The 19,664-nt window shown below is 36.6% G+C and overlaps 1 protein-coding gene across 1 annotated transcript in view; it reads right to left on the bottom strand.

Annotated features, from left to right (window-relative positions):
• LOC135986916 (regulating synaptic membrane exocytosis protein 1-like) overlaps positions 1 to 19,664 on the bottom strand; it is a 170,808-nt gene that overhangs the window by 131,003 nt on the left and 20,141 nt on the right. The window contains exons 3-6 of the mRNA XM_065631472.1: positions 6,990 to 7,057; positions 6,142 to 6,252; positions 4,078 to 4,177; positions 2,016 to 2,139 (exon numbers count right to left, since the gene is read on the bottom strand). Of these exons, the coding sequence (XP_065487544.1) occupies positions 2,016 to 2,139; positions 4,078 to 4,177; positions 6,142 to 6,252; positions 6,990 to 7,057 (403 nt within the window). The remainder of the gene's footprint in view (positions 1 to 2,015; positions 2,140 to 4,077; positions 4,178 to 6,141; positions 6,253 to 6,989; positions 7,058 to 19,664) is intronic.

The following is a 19,664-nucleotide window of genomic DNA, read 5'->3' as shown; positions in this document are numbered from 1 at the left end:
ACCCCTGTGCTAATACTCCATTTATCTCAAAATAAAAGCACAACCTGATGTGCTCCATTTTTGCCTATGTCTGGAAAAAAAAATGCATGGGTAATCCAAAGCAGAACTTCACCTTTTATTGGTACTATCTCTGGGTGCACTTTTATTTGTAAAATCTACTGCTCAGATTCAGAAACATTCTTTGATTTTGAATGCACTTCATGTTCTATGCCTCTGTTCCAACAGTGGTGATATTTTCTCTCAATTTTTCTCCAATAATATGTCACTGGAATCTGGTCACCTTGTACTTCTTATTTGGAAGTTATTAGATTTATCAAATTCATAAGCTATAGTAGTTCAATTGGTATAATAATGAAGTTATCTTAAAAGTTTAAGGATATGTTGACATTTGCAAATATACTGATAGCAATAAATATATCCAAAGCTCATTATTTAAAATATTAATCTAGCACTCTCCATTTACATCATTTGTACAAATCAATTTTCAGGTTTTCTTCAATTGAGACATGGAGTTCAAGTCACGTCCACTATCAACATACTTCTTTTCCACTGATTTAAGCATAGAAAACAGACTTCCAAAAATCTCCTTATGGCACTTTATTTTTAATTACAAAGACATAGGACTGAATTTGCAATTTTCAGCCAGGAATGTCTCCTAAGTTATCTGACTAAAGAACGTAAAATAACGTTTCTGCTTCCCAACAGTCTCCACCTGGATGGTAATTTTAGCCTTTAACAACCACTATTATTGCATCAAGCTTTCGCTTTCCATTAGAAGGTCAAACTCACAACTGTAATTAGCACCTAATGTTAACTTTATTTAAGTACTCTTAATTGTGATTGTCATTAAAAAGGGAGAACTAATTTGCAAAATATACCTACACTTGCACGGTGTAGACAAAATTAAAATCAAAAGCTGACACGAAATAAATGTAAAAGAATGGTTTAGTCAGAAGGAAAATTAATGGTGTTTTTTGTTTCTAAAACAGAAAATTTATTGTATTTGAGAAAGATAAAAATTATAATAATAATTAGAACTAGCAAATTCAAAATGAAATAATCATGCATTCATAAGGAGGAAACAGTTTATCATCTGCCTACAGGATAGTGGTATTTAGAGACTTACAGTGAGTGTATATGAAATCTGGGCAGGTGGCAAACTACAGACATTTAAATCTTTTAAATATTTTTTTCAAACTACCCAAGAGTCACTTTTTATTGTTCATCATGTGACTCCGTTCCGCAATATAAATGTGAATTTACATTTTACAATTCCTATTCAATCCTGTAAGACTTCGCTCAAAACAGTCCCAATAGAGTCGTGTTCAGCGAAGGAGTGCAGAATATCAGTAAATCAATTGTGACAAATGCAGGGCCAACCCCACTTGTCTTATAAACTCAAGTACATTTTATGAACTTTCTAAGGCTTATTTGGGAAATCAAGAATATAAGAATTGTTATCACAAAACCTCAAACTTGGATTTATAGTAAATAAGAATTAATATTATAAATACAACACATTAATGCTTAATTAATTTTTTGTTTCCACTTTTTATTTTAGTGATAGTATCATTTAAGGCTAAATACAGTGTTTTGAACTAAGAGTTTGGGGATTTCCTTTTTTTTGGCTCATTAAAGGAGGCCTGTTTAAAACCTACTAGCATGGACTTATTAAAATCCTGCAATGCTAAATGTGTGCTGATGCTTCCTTCTACTCATGAAGACTCATACAAGTTATTCTGATTTAGTCAAGCTCAAAGTTTGAAAACCAGATTTTTCTCATGCACAGGTACACTCAATCCACCAATTTCCCTTGTCACTTAGCAAAAACCTTGTTAGTACTTTGACTATACAGGGAACAACAATTATATATAAATATATATCACTGCAGGAATAGAAAGTGAATCATATTCCATTATTAAGAGATAAAAAATAATGAACTCACAAATAGTCCTTTTAAAATTCCCATTAGTAGAAGTAATAACTGTGCTTAAGAAGTAAGTCTGTAGCCTTACCCAATAGGCCTTGAAACAATAATTTCAACTTGAGGTTCTGATTTTGATTCTAAAATAATGTTGTAAACTTCTTCGTTTGTAGCTCCAGGCAAGGGTTTACCATTCCATTCTAGAACTTCATCCCCTTGAATTTAAAGAGAAGTTTATCTCATTTCCACATTCTTTTACAAAGTGCGAAACATTTATGAAATCTATATAACCAAGTAATATTGCCCAAAATCGATCAAAGAGCTGTGCTGAAACCCAAAAAAGGTTTTTGAGACACTATCAAGGCTCCTTTCTCAGAACACAACTGCAATTTGTACATGGAAAACATATTAAAGAAACCACTTGTGCAAACATGTTATGTATTTTCAGAAAAATACAGGACCTGTTATTGTGCTATGAAATGGAAGAGTCTTTTTAAAGGATCCTTTTTAACTAGCAAAATAAAACAGGTTAATCTTCCAAAATCACAACTATAAATACCTGCTGTTAAGCCTTTTAAAATCATGACATTTTATTACAATTTATATACTGTGCAATTTGATTTCTCTACAAAGTAAAGGGCAGTCTTCACTGTATATCTCAAACGAACCAAAAATAAAAGCAAAGAGTGAGTCACTGTCTCCTGAGGATGTCAGCGGAGACAGAATAGAAAACATGATGCGAAAGTTATTTAGTCACGTTCAACTTACTGTCCTCCAGCACCTCCAGACACTTCTCTGCCAAGCTGCTTTCTGGCTGATTGGCTCCTAGTGCTTACTGTTGTACTGGCTTATTCTGTTCCTGATGCAAGACTTCAGATTTGCCTTCGTTAAAATTTATGAGTTTTGTACAATTACTCAAAGATTTATCAGCTAGCCAAATTTTGGAGGTTTTCCATAAAGACTTTTCCTAACATCAAGGAGTCATCCATGGCTTTTTGTGTGTTTTTTAGTCCAATACAATAGGATGAATAGACTTTCATTCATTGAAAGCCGGTACAAAACAATGTACTTTTCTGTGAAATCATTTTGGCTCAAAAAAAATTTTGAGAAATTAAAAATAGCTTTGACTTAAAAAACAACCTCGACCAGACATTAGAAAAGTAATATTAATATGTCAGCCTAAATACTTCAAGACTAGTGGAGATAAACTTATTTTCTGTAATTATAATCTGCGGTTAAAATCTATAAGCAACTATAATAACTTGTGCTATCAGCTCCACGTATATTAACTTGGATTAAAAAAAATTAACCAATGTCAAAACAAAGTAGGACATTTTTAGAGACTTATCTTTTCTGCTTCTTTATGACTATTTGCTTCATGCAATTATCCTAAATTCATACAAGTTGTCATTGGAACTTCTGGATTCCTAAGAAGGCATTGCATAGACTTTGGTTTGCTAAGACAACAGTTGGAAAGTATTGCTTAGAGCCATGGTAAAAATATAAACTACTAAGAAGTACTTTTGGAAACCAACTGCTGTGTATAGTTCTTGCTTCGCTTAGAAGCTTGAAAAATGCCAACAGCACAGCCACTTATTTGGAATATATAAACCACACATATATGTATACACATTTTACATAAATGAAATATTTTAAGATAATTTTCTTGGGGTGTTTTTGTTTTGGTTTGTTTTTTTGGGGGACAATTCACATTAAAGAAGCACTAATAAAGTCCATTGTGTACATACTGAATCATCCTTCAGGTGACACTATAGTGCAAGTAAAGCAAAAAAAAAAGGAAAGTGAGTTGTGTTTGCCATAATGAAACAATTTTTAAAAAGGTTTGCATTGATTCTGTAGAGTGTAACAAGCAGCTCCTGAGCTAGCAAGCAAAAATTTACCAGTAACACTCAGCCCTGACACCAGCACTGATCAGGATTGTCTCGTATTTTGCTCACACAGCCAAGCAATAGGAGTTAATAATACATTAGAAATGTAGGCAACTGTGGCATTCCATAACGACTTTACAATATTGTCTTGTATATTAAAAATATTAGCATATTACATGATCAATGTTAATTTACATTAACAGCTGCATTACAAAAAGCCATAATTAAAAGACAATCTATTTTGTATGCAACTGATCGATTTACCTGCTCTGAGATGCCCAACCACATCAGCCAAGCTACCTTTCTTCACTTTGGTAATGAAGGCACCGAGTCGTCCCAATTCTGTCATTTTTCCCCCAACAACCTGGTTAATCACAAATTTGTGAGTTTCTAAGCCACAAACCAGACACCAGATCAAGCATAAATATAAAGACAGATCAGTTTTCGCATTATTTTTTAAAATTAAAGTTAAAATATGCATAAGCAAATCTGTTATCAATTTGGGCTTTACAAAGGCATAAAGACAAAGTTGAAGATACAAAAAGGCCAGATCTAGTTGAAGAGAAGTAAAGCTGACATAGCATGAATAAAATTTATATTCCTTTTAATGTGTTTGACTAATCAATCTTATGCAGTTTGATAAGTATCTCAACCTGTTGCAGAAAGAACATTTATTAACAAATAACAAAGAAAATGTACTTTTGCAAATAGATGTCTCTCATGTTCTTAAGTTTAAATTGCATGTGCACATCAAAGCAAACACATGAAAATCCCAAACTGGTACAACAATTAAAAACCTAGCAAATACACCACTATGAAACATGGGCAAACAGTTGACAAGAACATTGTTAATGCTAAAACCCAGGCCTTTTCATCCAAACATATGACATGACAAATCAGCAACTTCTGGTTTCTGTTATACAGAACTGAAGAGAGCTAGCTTTGAAAATAACTGCATGATAAGGAGTTCAGGAAAATCAGAAAAAAAAAAGGTGCCCTCAAGAGAGTAGATTTTTAATAAAATATAGAACAAGAAAACGTAGTCTTGCTGATGTGCTATTATTCTCTGTCTTATTCTCTTTAGTCAGGTTTTTTTGTCAGCAATATCTAGGGAAGAGTTTTTTAACAAAACTAAACAGTGGCTCATTAGGTTTTATTTCCCTGTGTTGCAACCACAACAACTAGTAGGAGATTTAATACAGATATATATCCAAGAAGATCCAGAAGCGTACCTGCCAACAAGGTTGTCACAAGATAATGCGTTAAATTTCTAAGTGGGGGCCTTTGTTCACATCACACAAAAATGAAACTTGAAAAATCAAAGAGAAGTTCTCTAAATCTACATTTCCTACTAGGACCAGCCTTTTTATCACATATTAAAAAAATTGCTTGCTGCCAGCAAAATTCTGCCTTGTCCTGCAGACTACTAGACATTTAGTAGAGTGAAGCTGTTCTCATCTTCTGTATTCCCATGCCACACTATCTCACTTCAAGGTGGATAAATCGCTCTTACCCAGGACATGCCATTATCAAGTTCACCGGATTCTTTCTTGATTTAATTCCCACCAAGACAAGTAGACCCGACTACCCACATCTCCATCACATGTGACGGACTGACCTATCAGACAACTATACGCAAGAAGCAGTTCAGTGTCAGTGCCCTTTGAGGTAGACTCAGTTCTAAATGGATGGGAATGTTTCATATTTTGCATTATTTCTGTTGTTCTCAGTGGAGGGAGAAAGACACTCAAATTCTCTCAGTCATCTTCGAAGGTCCATATAGTTAAAAATATACATGGGGCACCAGATTAACTGCAATTACATCAAATACAATCTCAGTTATGCTTTAAAACTTGGGGGTTTTTTTCGCGAATTTTTGTGTAGATGTTCAGTATCATTCTACAAAACTTCTCTTTCCAAATGGTTGTGTGGATTTTAAACACTGACCTCGTAAACATTTGTATCTGGATGACATTTATGTATGTGGATTATGAGACGAATTACTTGACTGAAATGCAAACAACGGAGCTAGAAAAGGCAGGGCTCCGTTAGTGCAGTGCAATGTGCAGTGTATGTATTGCAGACAGAAATCTGAAAAAACACACACTTGTTAATCAAAACGCTTCAGCCCCTATGCCATGGATAAGTGGAAGACTGCATAGAAAGATAACTTACCTGTATAACATTCAAAACTTACTAAAAATAAGGAATATATTTTTGACAAACAACCATATAATTGGAAAGTCCTCCGATTTAATGTGTTAAACCTCTAGGTCTAAGGTCAGTGGAAGTTTCTTTCATTTACCGCATAAGCCATGTAGCACTTACTTTTAGCCCCAATAATGCACCTGATTCTTTTGGCATGGTTGTTCTCTTGTTAAGAATAACACGCCCAATTAAGCGATCCCCCTCTTTAGAAGGCTGCCACGTTACTGGATGCTGTTAATAAAAAAAACAAGCAGTGGAATTAAAGAAGTGCAACCATCTTCCTTTATTTAAAGGCACATTTATAAACCAATACAATTTTTGGGTCATTATGTTACAGTAGACAGAAACATCCTTCAGAAGTGTTACATATCGCACCTGAGCTTTCCGTTATTATATCTTTTGGACTCTGGCTTCATTAAATATTTATGCCTACTGTAAAAAAATCTCAGCACTAAGTGTGCATATAGAATTATAATACAATTCAAAGTTCAATACAATTATACATTTAAAACATACCTTAGGTAATAAAACTAATCATTTACTTTTAAATTCCATGACTCTGAAAAGCACATCCATAAATTCTGTTCTTAAGAATTATATACATGTCATACAGCTCTAACATGGGTTCACTATATAGGAAAAATCCAAATAATCCTTTCCCACTCCAAGTCAATAGAAAAAGTCACTAATCTCTCCCAGAGCCCCATCACACTCAAAGCTGCTTTTGCAGTGTACAGTGAAATCTAGTATCATATCTATAAAATAATTAAATTGAAGTTAAAATTCGGACAATTTTACTAGTACATATTTAGATGAAAACTTCTTTCTGAAATTTCCATGATCCACTGAACCAAATTTTCATTTAATTTGTATAGAATATTTTTTTACCAAAAAAATCTATGTTAAACAGAAAAAATCAGCAAACATTTAAATTCATATTCATGGACCTCTTTTTCCCTATTTCTTACCGAACTAATAGGGGATGTCTCCCTGCTGTGCCACGTGGCAGGATCCAGCCAGTAATAATCCAAGTCACCTGGAAGAACAGGAATAGAAAGAAATGTGTAATCTCTCAAAGAGAGAAATACCTATGAATGATCACTTCTACATGCATGAATTTTATTGCGCAATAGTTTGGTGAAGCAAATATAAAACCTGTATTATGAGTCAAATTAACTTATACCAATTTGAAAATAATATAGCCTAATAATATAAAAACAAACCCACATAGCAATGCATTTATTTGGACCTCTGCTTTTTCACGAATTGCACCTCAGAATCGGTTGTGCACTCCAGCTGTTTTTGAGTTTGCCCAGTCATCTTCCAAGAACAGACCCCAGTGCATCGCCCTCCTCTTCCCCCTGTCTCCATAACAAACACACAGGACTACGGCTAATGATGACACAAGAGAGAATACTCCACAAAATAGGCACTTTGCTATAGTTAAGGACAGAACAGTCAACCACACTCAAGAATCTACCAAGTAGTTGATCAATATTGTGACAAAAGGTATTGTACAGACGGAGAGACACAGGAGCTGGTAAAGGGTAATAGACTACGGGGCAAAACAGCCACACAAACAGAGCAAACAGTGCCAACAGCAGATACGAGGTTGCAATCTTCCATTTCACTCGGGACAAACTTACATAGCGTGTACGTCAAGAATATACCCATGAATTACAGCAGTCTGGAAACCATGAGCCCATTGGGTCAAGCAGGGGAGGGTTTGGCAGAAAAGGCGGCAGAGTATAAGACCACAGAGAGTATATAAGTAATTATGGAAAGCTAAGGAAACCACAGTTTGACTTGATATATTACAGCTGTAGAAGGATGATCTGGTAGCAAAAATCTACCAACTTCAGTGGCAGTTGTCTGTGATAGAGACTGATGTGCTCCAAGAAGGAAAAGGAGGCAGGAATTGCAAGAGGAAGATTATCAGGCAGTGCAATTCAGAGTGCAATTTTCTTTACAAAGAGGAAGGGTGCAGGTGATATTGGGAAGGACACAGAAGAATGAGGAAGGCCAGAATAGATCTAACAGAAGGATAAATGTGAGACTGATACAGCAGGAACAAGTTGAAGCATTTCCGTGCTAGTTTGAAAGAGAATATCTAATACCTGTGAGCTCTGAACCTTGGCATTATTTCATCCCTTTGGGCATTGCCACAGTGTAGTAACAAAAATGCAATAGTGTCATTAGAAATGAGAATGACAACTGTTTCTAATTGCTTTCTTGCAATAACACTAAGTATATAAAAGCTTGATCTGAAATAACCAAGAGGTATTTTTTAATCTTATCTGAGAAAAAGCAGAGGATTCTGCCATTTAGTTTACAATACCTTTAAACATGTGAACAAACAAACCCCCCACCAAACCAAAATCTAAACTATCACTTCAGAGACGGTTTTATACCTTGAGGGATATACAGTCGCCTCTCACTGAAGTTTATACCTACATCCGCACTCCAGGCATTTTTCACCCTCACTTAGGCACAGAAGCTTGCTCATTTGAAATATTAGTGGAACAGTTTAATAATACTGCTTTTCGAATTCACAAGTGATTTTTTATTTTCAAGTCTTAAAATTATTATGTCCCAGAGTTAGTTTTGTTATGCAACAACTCTTCACTCACTCTCCTGAAAGCATTCCTACAAACACTTTAATAATCATTTAAAAGCCACTGAGTAAAAAACCTTCTTTATCATTAAAGCTAAATACTTATCGCCAATACCTTCTGCACTCTTGATAGGTTCCATGTCTTCAGAAAACATATTTTATTTATTATCTAGACTTTAGGCAATATATCTTCACTATCTTATTTTAGAAGGTACGTCTCTGTAACACTACTATTAGATGACTATTCTTACTAGCATACAGGCATCCGACAGATGCCCAAACAAAGCATGCTTCTAGCAAGAAAAAAAATATTTAATCAAACAGTTTATTATTTTTGACTCTTTTTTTTTGTGCCACTCTTTATAACCCATAAAATCTTTAATAGCTTCCCATCTACATGATCATATGCACAAGCCTGTTTTTAAACAGGTTACTATTGTCACATGCATAACCACACAAGGCAGTTTGTGGTTGCATTAGCTACTGCAATTCTGCAATTTTGGAGAGCTTAACTTCACATTTTTCAGTTTTATTTTTAGCATCATTCCTTGCCTCTTTACAGACTTCAAAATTGCAACAAGAACAACAAATTCACAAAGCAGACTGCCTCGCCAAGTGCCAGCAGTAAGCTGGGCCCTGCGGCAGAGAGCTCTCCAGTTTTCATTAATGGAGTCGGCAGTAACACCAAGAAGCAGGTCCCCCCTGTGTGAGCTGGCCTGCTGCACAAAACACAGCATGCTCTGCCTCTGTGTTTCACAGCTAATTGCTCAGTGATGGAGAAACATTCAGGCAGGAACAAATGTCAGCTCCAGCATGCAGAGGTGTGTGTCCAAGCACTCAGAGACATTTCTGCTCTTGTCCCCACTGCTCCCTCCTCTCCTTTCTTCCTTCCCCAGCTTCAGCTTCTGGGTCCGAATGACTTCGCTGCTCTTCCTCCTGGTAATTGCAACCCCGTGACGACCTGATTCATGCATCTATAACAGCATCCTCCCCAACAAGTTCCTGCTGCAGCAAGGTCCTCTCATCTGTCTTCTGCCTTGTCTCCTACCTGCTAACCTTCCCTCCTCACCAGCTACCTACTCTTCGCTGCCTTTCTTCCCTCTCACTTCTGTTGCCATCTTCCATCTTCAGTCTCCTTCTGCTCCTGGCTTTGGTGTCTTCTCTGTAGGTTGTGTACTTCAATCCCTGCTTCCCCTCATGCCCCTCAATACTACGCTACATCCTCACAACCCCATCCTCCCCACACATAAACCTTTTGCTTTCTGTCTCTTTCACCCCTCCTATCTGTTCCGAAATTTGGTAAATTCCAAGCCACCGGCTATGTCCACCACAGCCGGCCATGGCCACGGCCGTGGTCCTTCTGCCCTCTGCTGCACTGCGCTGCAAATGCGGCTCTACTGAGATGTACTGCGACGGAGCACAGATGAGATGCCGGGAATGCATAAAGGTAGCTTGCAAATAACAATTATTGAATGAAAGTGATAGGTCTACAATTTGGTAAATGTTTTTAAAGCTGCAAAAATGCATGAATTGGGGAGAAAAAAAGAAGAACGTCCATGTTCTCAAAAAATGACTGAATTTTTAAATTCCCCTTAAAATTCAGTATGGAATAGACCACTGGCATGCAACCTTTTAGATGAGTCTACAACTGTAAAAAGGGTTTTACAATGGAAAGCGTCAGTTAAACCATGTTCATAAACAGAGACTAGAATAAACAAATTAAAACATAAAGGAACAAAATCCCCAAATGAGCTTGAAAAATAAACCAGCAACACTGGCACTAGGGTCTTGACATCTGCAGTTAAGTACTCTGTTACAGCTACGTTTTTAAAAATAATTTCTCCTTCCTCATCCTATGTCATTGCTGCTTCTTTACTGAATACCTATTTATGCCATTCTTGCACTGCCATACCCTAGAACTGTTTATTTACACAAAATAATTCCACGGAACTAGTATTATAGAGATTCAGGAATAGGTAAGTAACATGCAAAAACTTACAGTCTAAGAGCATAGTTTCAGAATTTCAGATTTTCTCAAAAAAGCTCCACCGAAACTCAAAACAACAAAGACCTATACACAGAGTACTTTCTCCACTGGTAAAAGTTACTAAAAATAACTAGTAAAATAAGACAAATTTAAGACAATATGTAGACAAAAAATCCCAACTTTTCAAATTAATAAATAATTGATTTACAGGCTTAAACTGCTTTTAAACAGTGCTTTAAATATAAAAACATTGAAATATGTAAAAATAATAAGCCTCTGAAAATATACATACACAGTACCATTATTTTTGTACATTACTGATATATTTCTAAAACATACAAAGATGTATTTTAATTTAAAGCATAACATTAAAAATGCATTTGCAGTTATAACCCATAATGTACTTAAGACTAATGGAGTGAAACAAGTATATATTTATAAAACCTTTTTCCTGAGGGAATAATTCAAAAGTTGTACCCTGTCAGCAATGAAATATTTTTCCTATTAACATGCTGCTGCTCGATTACTTTACTCTTGAACACAGACAGGGTTAATAATAAATCTACTTTTTCAAGACACGAATGTGTTTTTTATCTCAATAAGTCTTTCGCAGTCTTCGATCAAATTTCAGGGTGGGGAGTAAAACTCTAACAAATTGTTCTTGTTTTCGTATCCATAACATGCTTGCAAAATAAAGTGAAAGCAAAATTCACACCAAAAAAAAAAAAAAAAGCTCTAAAATACTTCAGCTTCAGCAGCACTACCCGTACCTAAAGCTCGTGCTGGGATACTGCAATTTCAAGTGAAATCCTGCGAGGCTGAGAAGTGCTGGAAACTACATCCTTATCTCACTTGCAAAGGGAAAACAAGCACAAAATATGAGAAAGTCCACTATCGTGTATGACCAGTCATGCTGATTTCCAAAGAATCTTGAATACTGGAGATACAATATCCCAAGATGTTTTCCCAAATCCATCCAGGCTGTATTTGGAGACTACTAATATTCAGCAAAGACTGTGCTGCTGGTGTTTTGCTCAAACCCAGATGCACTAGATTAGCAGCAGTTACTTGAGACAAGAAGCAGGCAGTCTAACGATAAAAGTCAGCCAGCCCGTGTTAGGCATTTAATCACCTAACATGAAGCTGCTAATCAATAAAGCAGTTCTGTCACCTAACTAGGAAACTTAGACAATTATTTTCAGAGACTGCATCTAAAATTGAGGCGCAAACTGGCTTCTTAAATAATCGCACTAGATATCTCTAATTAACATATGCAACAACCACTTATTTATTTACTTTTCTTAAGTTTTAGGGTCAAATATAGCCTGTATTAAACAGACAAAAAAGCTTATCAAAGACCTGGAACATCCTCTGTTACGTTTTCCGCAGTTCCCATGGAACTGGCTCAGTATCTCATGGAAATGATAGTTGTTTCCCAAGGTGAAAATCATTAGAAGCCACCTATCAACCTATAGAAAGTTACAACAAATATAAAGAAACTCCATATATCAACTTGACTACCTTCTTCCTTCAGAGTCTGAGTTTTCATGAGTTAGAAGACCACTCTACATGCTATTGGTAAATGTCTTTAGCACATTGTTATTGCCATCAAAACATCTGGCTGCAGTTACAGATGTGGCAGGTCACATCGTTAAGCAAGAAACTACTTCTATGCCCAAGAAAAAAAAAAAAGCTAATTATTTTATCACATCGGATAAACAACACATGTTTAAATCATTATAGTGAAGCTGCTAAGTAACCACATAAAGAGAAAGCACATGAGTACCCTGGCTTGACAGACAGCCCTCACGTCCGTGTGACAAGCAGAGAATTCAAAATCTACCTATTGCCTATTTATACAGAAAGCTTCACAAAAATGCTCATTACCTCCTTGCTCTCAAATCAACCCACTTCAGATGCCTACAGTTCAGAACTTAAGTCCTTTTATCATTTATGCAGTTCCAGGACAGGCTGACTCATGAAGTATGTGGGAAGAATGCACCACATGAAGTTTAGGTTTTATATTGTACAGAAAATATATAATTGCATTGGATTTTACTTCCCTGCTGGCACATGTCCTATACACTACATGCTAACATACTGTAAGACTCCAAAGTTCAAATATAGACTAGTACCCCATACAGATGACAATTTACATGTACGTGATACTCGTATTTGGAATAGAGACCTGTGACCCCTGTAGCTCCCATAGCTAGAGCCAGCCTCTCAGATCATTCTCTCAATCCAATATTTATGCAGGCATGTTAATACAATGCTGAGATACAAAATTGCTTTTCTAGACCTTAATTAAATTTCTGAGTAGCAGAAGATCATTGAAAAGGGGTCTCTGGAGCTTTACCAAGCACTAGGCTTTCAGATCTATGTAACTGACAACCTGGGCTTACCCAGCAAACACTGAAAATAAACATTATTCCTTACTTTTGTGTTTAGAAGATAAGTCATTTCATACTCTTTCTCACACAAAACAAACACTTCAGGATCTTATTTTGAAACAGAACCCTTAGTTGAAAAATCTTTTTCAAGTGGTAGTTACATTGTGAGCACAGCACAGGTTGCAATATGAATTAATATTTGCAAACCAGAAATCCATAAATAATTACGCAAGGAAGCACTACTTTGATCATTAAGGTCACTAATATTAAACTAAATCTAGTGACAAGGAAAATCCATTTCACTTCTCCCTTAGTCACTATTGCAAAGTTGTTTCTTTACACAATTATTTTTGATTTTGCAAAGGAATGATTTGGCAGTGGCTGATTACAAAAATTCTTTCATTATATTCTTTTTGCTTGGGTGCAGGGTGAATTTTCTGCGGACTGTTTAAAATTTAACATTAGTTTCTTACCTATACGTGTATTTCACAAAGACTTTTTTATTTAATGGATTTTAATTTTTTTTAATGAGTACAGTTTACACTCTCTTTTATAATAAAGTATTGCTCTTGTGTTCATTGATGGCTCAAGAAGGTTTCTCAGAAGGTACACTTGCAAAAGACCTTCCAACACAAAACTAACGGGGCCCATTTGTATGTTCACAAGGTGCACTTTCTACCTGAATTATCTTCACCCAGGGGGTGGTGGGGCACTGGAACAGGCTCCCCAGGGAGGTGTCACGGCCCCAAGCCTGACAGTGTTCAAGAAGAGACTGGACAACACCCTCAGACACATGGTGTGAACTGTGGAGTTGACATATGCAGGGAGAGGAGTTGGATTCGATGATCCTTGTGGGTCCCTTCCAACTCAGGATGTTCTATGATTCTAAGTATTGCAAGAAGGCTTTATAAATTACTGAAAGCAAAGATTACTAATCTTGCCAGTGAAAGCTCGAAGCCAAAAATCACAGCCTACCCAGTCAAGTAGCAAACTGAGGATTTGTGAATATTTCTAAAACTTTTAATATAGACACGAGGAACATAACAAGGAAGCTGTTCAAAGTTTCCTGAATCTCTAGGGAGTCTGCTCATGAAACTCCCTCAGCCAAGATTATTTCATTCCTTAGAATGCTGAAGAATTCACCAACCCTTTCAAGCCAGATGCTTACTTTTATCTCAGAGACTGTTTAAAATGTTATTCTGAGAATGTGTAAGTCTTACTGTAAGCATGTGAGTCCAAGAATACATGATCCACAAAGCTCACAAAGGGATGGTTCTGAGAAGCATGTTCTGTAAGGTCTTCAGAAAGTATGTTTCAAGAGCTAAAGAACCTGGAGAGAGTCAGAAACTTAAAATACTAAGTAAGATGCATGATCTTACATTAATTTGAAAAGTTCCTTAAAAACCTTTACTGAAAATATTTTGTCGAAGATAGTAGAAAAAGTGGTTAGCACGACCAAGAACTTCAAAAAAGCAGGTGAACATTTTAACTGATTTTTGATATTGTGCTATCCAAAAATTTAAGAAAAATGTGGTTGTCTCAGGGCTAGCTCTGAGTGCTGATTTGGCTGACTTTGATTACTCTTTTGAGTGAAAGATAATATTGTAGACGGATGGATGGACATCTCCATTTTGGAATTTAGAGCTTCTTTGAATGAATTTATTACTGTTATTTAATTCCAATTCATTATTGACATTGACTTGTTTTAACAGTTTAGAGTTCCTGTTTCACATAATTAACACTATTTTTAGCTTTGGCATGATCTCTTGATAATATTTTTGTTCAGCACATGATTACATTTACAAAATGTATAGCAAGTTATCTCAAAAAGTCACACAGGCTCGTAATTTCGGAGACATGGATATATATAATAGCTATCCTGTACACTAAAAGTCTGACCAGCTCTTTTCTGCTGTTCTGAAGGAATTCTCAGCACTTTAAGTATGCCATGCTGTTCTCCAGCCTAACACAATTTTTCTTTTCTGTATTTGTTCGTTTTGATTGGCTTTCACGGAGTGGTGGGAGAAGGTATTTTAAAAAGCTCACATAGACGAAGTAGCTTTCAGCTGGTGTGTGTGGTTTGTTTTATTTCATTTTGTTTTGTGGACATTTGTGGACATTTAAACCAATTGAGTAGGTGTTAATTAAAGAAGAACGTAATATTTTCATTTGGTCTCTTTTGGTATTTTTCCCCTGACAATTCTAAAAAAGATTCAGTTGATTCTTTTTTATTTTAGTATTTTTGAAAGACTGATTTATGAAGAAATTATAATTCAAAATCAAAGCTCAAAATAAATTCTTCTCAAACCCCAGGGCATTTCTACACCGACAGAGATAGGAATTTTAACAAGGACAAGCAGACCAGAAAAAAATGCAAGGCTGTGAAACAGCAGCCCATGCCTTAGATGCCCAGTGAGGTATCAGTGCCCTGGTAGCATCCGCTGCAAGTAAGGTGACCAAAATGGGCGATGTCCAGACAGGCTTCTTTGAACAGGATTTTCTCCTACTGTGGGGAAAGGAGAAAGGCATTTCTGCTCAGATGTAGAACGTAATACAGGGTTTTCATAAACATGCTGATAGAAACAACAGCAACGGGGAGCAAGGTTTCTTCTTATCCACAGGACCACAGGAATGAGAATGGAGAAAGGCAGTGAGCCTTTCTGTTGATTGTCCAACATACACACAGAGACAACCGAGCAGACCTGCACAAGTCACGTGAGAACTAACAAGAAGATTATATTTCATAATCAAAGTTATTTTTTCATCTTCATGAAAACTGGGGCATATAATTAATCTCAAATATTGCAACAAAAAAAAAAGTCTGAGGAGGTAAAAAAAGGCTCTTGGTTGTCCCAAGTGTTGAGACTGTAAAAGGGAATAGAGCAGATGAAATTCTCTGGATCGTGACTAAACAGAAAAGCACTTCAGCAGTACCATGATGGGGACATACTCCAGAGTACCGACTCGGAAGATGAGCCTGGTGAGTTTGGGGTTCTTTTGTAAGGATTCATCAGAATCCCCCATTATGCTGCATTTGAAGATAATGAGAGGTTGCTCTAGTTCAGAGGGGGATACAGCAGGAAGAATCCTTGGAGTGGACAGTGACACACTAGGAGAGCAACCAGCAAAGGACCTTCGGAGCTTTGCTTCCCACCAGTAGAAAGGAAATAGTTAAGAATGTGAAAGTGAATGAACTTTGTGATCTTTGAAAAGGGAAGGAAGCTGACCAGAAGAAAAACAAACAAACAAACAAAACCCCACAGAGAACAAAAAAAACCAACCAAACAAAAGGAATGAAACAAAACAAAACCACCACAACCTTAGAGAAAACAAGGAAGCAGCCATGACAGCAAAAGGAGTCCAGCAATCTTGGAAGAATCTGAAGAAATAATATCAACATCCAATGCACAACCAGCCCAATACAGAGGAAGAAGAAATGCAGTCAGACTGACCAGCTGAGTCATAAGTGTTTCATTTTCTAGAAGAAGGTGAACAATTAATGAAAAGTTGCCTATGAGTGAGTAACATACAGTGACAGAGTACCGGGAAGCATACAAGAAAAAATCAGAAACACACAAAATGTAATGCAAACAGCAAATATGCAAAAACAATTGAGATCATTCTGCAAAAATTTAGTCCCTAGTATTTAGTTTCTAGTACCAAGTACTTGCCATTCTAGAATACTATGGAGAGTCTGCTACCATTTGGCTCTATCAGCAAATGACACCAAGGTAGATAAGTGTTTGGTTTTGGTTTGTTTGTTTGTTTGTTTGTTTGGGGTTTTTTTGGTTTTGTTTGGTTTTTTGGGGGGGTTTTTTGTGATTTTATGGTTGGTTGGTTTTGGTTTTTTGTTTTTGTTTGGGTTTTGTTGTTCTTGTTGTTGTTGTTTTAAATAAGTTCTCCTTAAAACAAACTCAAGTAAAACTCATAGCAACAAAAATTAGATGTTATTCCGAAGCAGCAAGAGGTCAGACTGTCTAGACTGTACATTAAACACTAGGCTAATTCAGTTCGCCCTGGAGTACTTATAGACCTGTCTGAAGCGATCTCATTGCCAGGAACAATTATTTCTTGAGAATTAGTGGAGTATGGATGAAGTTCTGCAAAACTGGGAAAGGGCAAACACAGCACATATTTTTAAAGGAAAGGGGAGGGGAAGAGGGACTAGAAATTATAGATCAGTCAGTTTAGTATCAATTCCTGAAAAAATGCTAAACCAAAACAAATCACCTTCAAGACAGTAAGAAGAGATGAGACCTAAAAATCAAAGTGTCAAAAATCAATTAATCCAATTTTATTTCTTACCACTGCAGTATGATAGGTAACAAACAGAAGAAGTCAAGTATCTTCAGTTGGGCGGTTCTGTTTCTGAGCATGCCATAACAGAGTCACAGCAGAAGAAGTGTCTAAAACTAGTATTAGGTGAAAAGCTATTTAGAAAAGCATATTCTAAACAGCTAAAATTGGTAACAAACAACCCCAAAGTATTCATTAAGCAGGATCTGCCACGTTTGTCTAGGATACGGTAACAGTCAACAGTCACATTACTGTTCCAGACAATAAAACAGAAAGAGATTTGTAGGTGACCTGACCACAAGGAATAAGGAATGGCCAGTTATAGCAGAGCAGGACTGGACTTCAAAGCTATCCTGACAAACAGGAAAAATGAACTGGAAAATAGAGGACCCAGAGTGGACATGGAAATGGTCCCACGTTCAGACCAGGATAAAAAAGAGTGGAAACACAGAGAGTCAACCAGTGAAGAACTGGCTGTGCAGATTATGAGGTAGATACAATCCATCCCAGTGATGACAGCAGAAGACAGCGTACAAGCCTGGCTGCTGCCTGAAAACCACTACCCTTGCACTTGGGGAGTTAGCAGGGTTGGCCAGAGGCCAAGCTCAGGTGTCTGGCCTACTGCTTGCCACCAAATACCAAATACCTCTACAGTTCAAACTGGTGGAGAACTTAAGGTTTTGTTGTTATCTTTTTTTGATTTTCCTTTACTCTGCATCATGGTTTGTCCTCTGGGCACCTTTGCCATCTAACCAACATCGTGACATGGAAGTGACCTTGATGGCAGCTTAGTTCCTCAGGTTCTCTACTTGCACAAGACAGTTAGATTTTCAGAGAGGAGTATTTAGCTTAACTGAAGGGTAGTTATGGGAGAGAGATGAGTTAAATTTAATGGCCAGAGAGATATAGATGGTCTGGTTTAATAGTCCTTTATAACTCTACAGTCTATTCCACAAAAAAGTCAAACATTCTAAAGAGAGGCCAAAACCGGACTAGGGAATGTGGGGTTAGTGTGATTTTAAAATATCTTTTAGTTCTCCCAATTCCATGCTATTCTGAAGGCTGGAGACATGCTGCTGTATGCCATTGCCCACAGCACAGCCTCGAATCTCCGCAAAGCAGAGTGACACAGCTCTGTACTTCTCAATCCCAGCCCTACTTCGCCATCTTCATCTACTTATGCCAAGAGGTGCAAGAGGTCTCTGGAAGGCAGTTTATGGCTGTCTACCACAGTGAGCACCCTGAAGAAGAAACAGGGAGTTTACCTTCTTTATGTAGCTATAAACAACTTACTAACTGTGAGAGCGAGTACAAGGCTTCGATTTTAACCAAAGGTTTTCTCCAGATTTTTCCTTTAAACTTCATGGAGAGCCAAGGCTGACTGTTGTCCCTTCCCCACCTCAGCAGCATCTTATTTTCCTGATATTCCTGCTGTTGTTTCAGTTCCATCTCTGATCTGATTACTGCTCAACCCCATTTTCTCCAACACATCTCTCCAGATTCTGCCCTCAGTATAACTCTTATTCTCCTCTGAATTCTGCTAAAACAAATGAATTTCACATATGGATTTCTTAATATATGCTAACTAATACAGCTGTAATATTTGAGCGAATAAAGCCTCTTTCATGACTTAGTCTATCATACAACCTTTAGGATCACTTCTTCTAGAAAAAATAGTACTTTTCAAAATCAACTTTTACAGACAGTGTTATCAACTACTTAGATATAAGCCTTTATATAAAGATCTTTGTTATTCTCAACACACTGCATAATCCCCAAGAAACTTGCAGTCAACCCTTCCTCTCACAGGGGAAACCTGTGATCCTTTAGGATTTAGCTGAGGACCTTCTGATTTCCCTCCCCCCCTGCAAGGAGAGGGCTGATGTCCTTCCCTGATTCAGAAAGTGCAATGCATCAGTATGACGACGCAGAGATATGATACAAAATAAACACAACAGTACATTTACAATAACTCATCTATTATTATTATTATCAGAACCATATATTATGCAGCTCTTGTTCTATGTACATGAGTTTGATGATATTTTTCCCAACATAATATGCGAAAATAAAACTAACAGAATCATACTCTATTCTGAACTTGTTAAAGCTACTAACAATAGCACAATTCAAGGGATCGAGGGTACATCAATTGTCCTCTCCCAAAAAGAAATAAGAGACAGCAATTATCGTTTGTTTCTTGAAGTAAATTTCTAAATTCTTTATCCATGATACCTCCAAAATGCAAGATAATCATAATGCAATCAGAATATTATTATTACTTTTCAGAAACACAAGTACATTTTGATGTATGCTTTCAAAATCCAGATTTAAAAAAAGAACTCATGCCACA

The sequence above is a fragment of the Caloenas nicobarica genome, chromosome 3 (assembly GCF_036013445.1).
Source record: "Caloenas nicobarica isolate bCalNic1 chromosome 3, bCalNic1.hap1, whole genome shotgun sequence".
In the NCBI taxonomy this organism is placed as follows: Eukaryota; Metazoa; Chordata; class Aves; order Columbiformes; family Columbidae; genus Caloenas; species Caloenas nicobarica.
The sequence above is the reverse complement of the archived record's forward strand: the minus strand, read 5'-3'. Positions and strand labels throughout refer to the sequence as shown.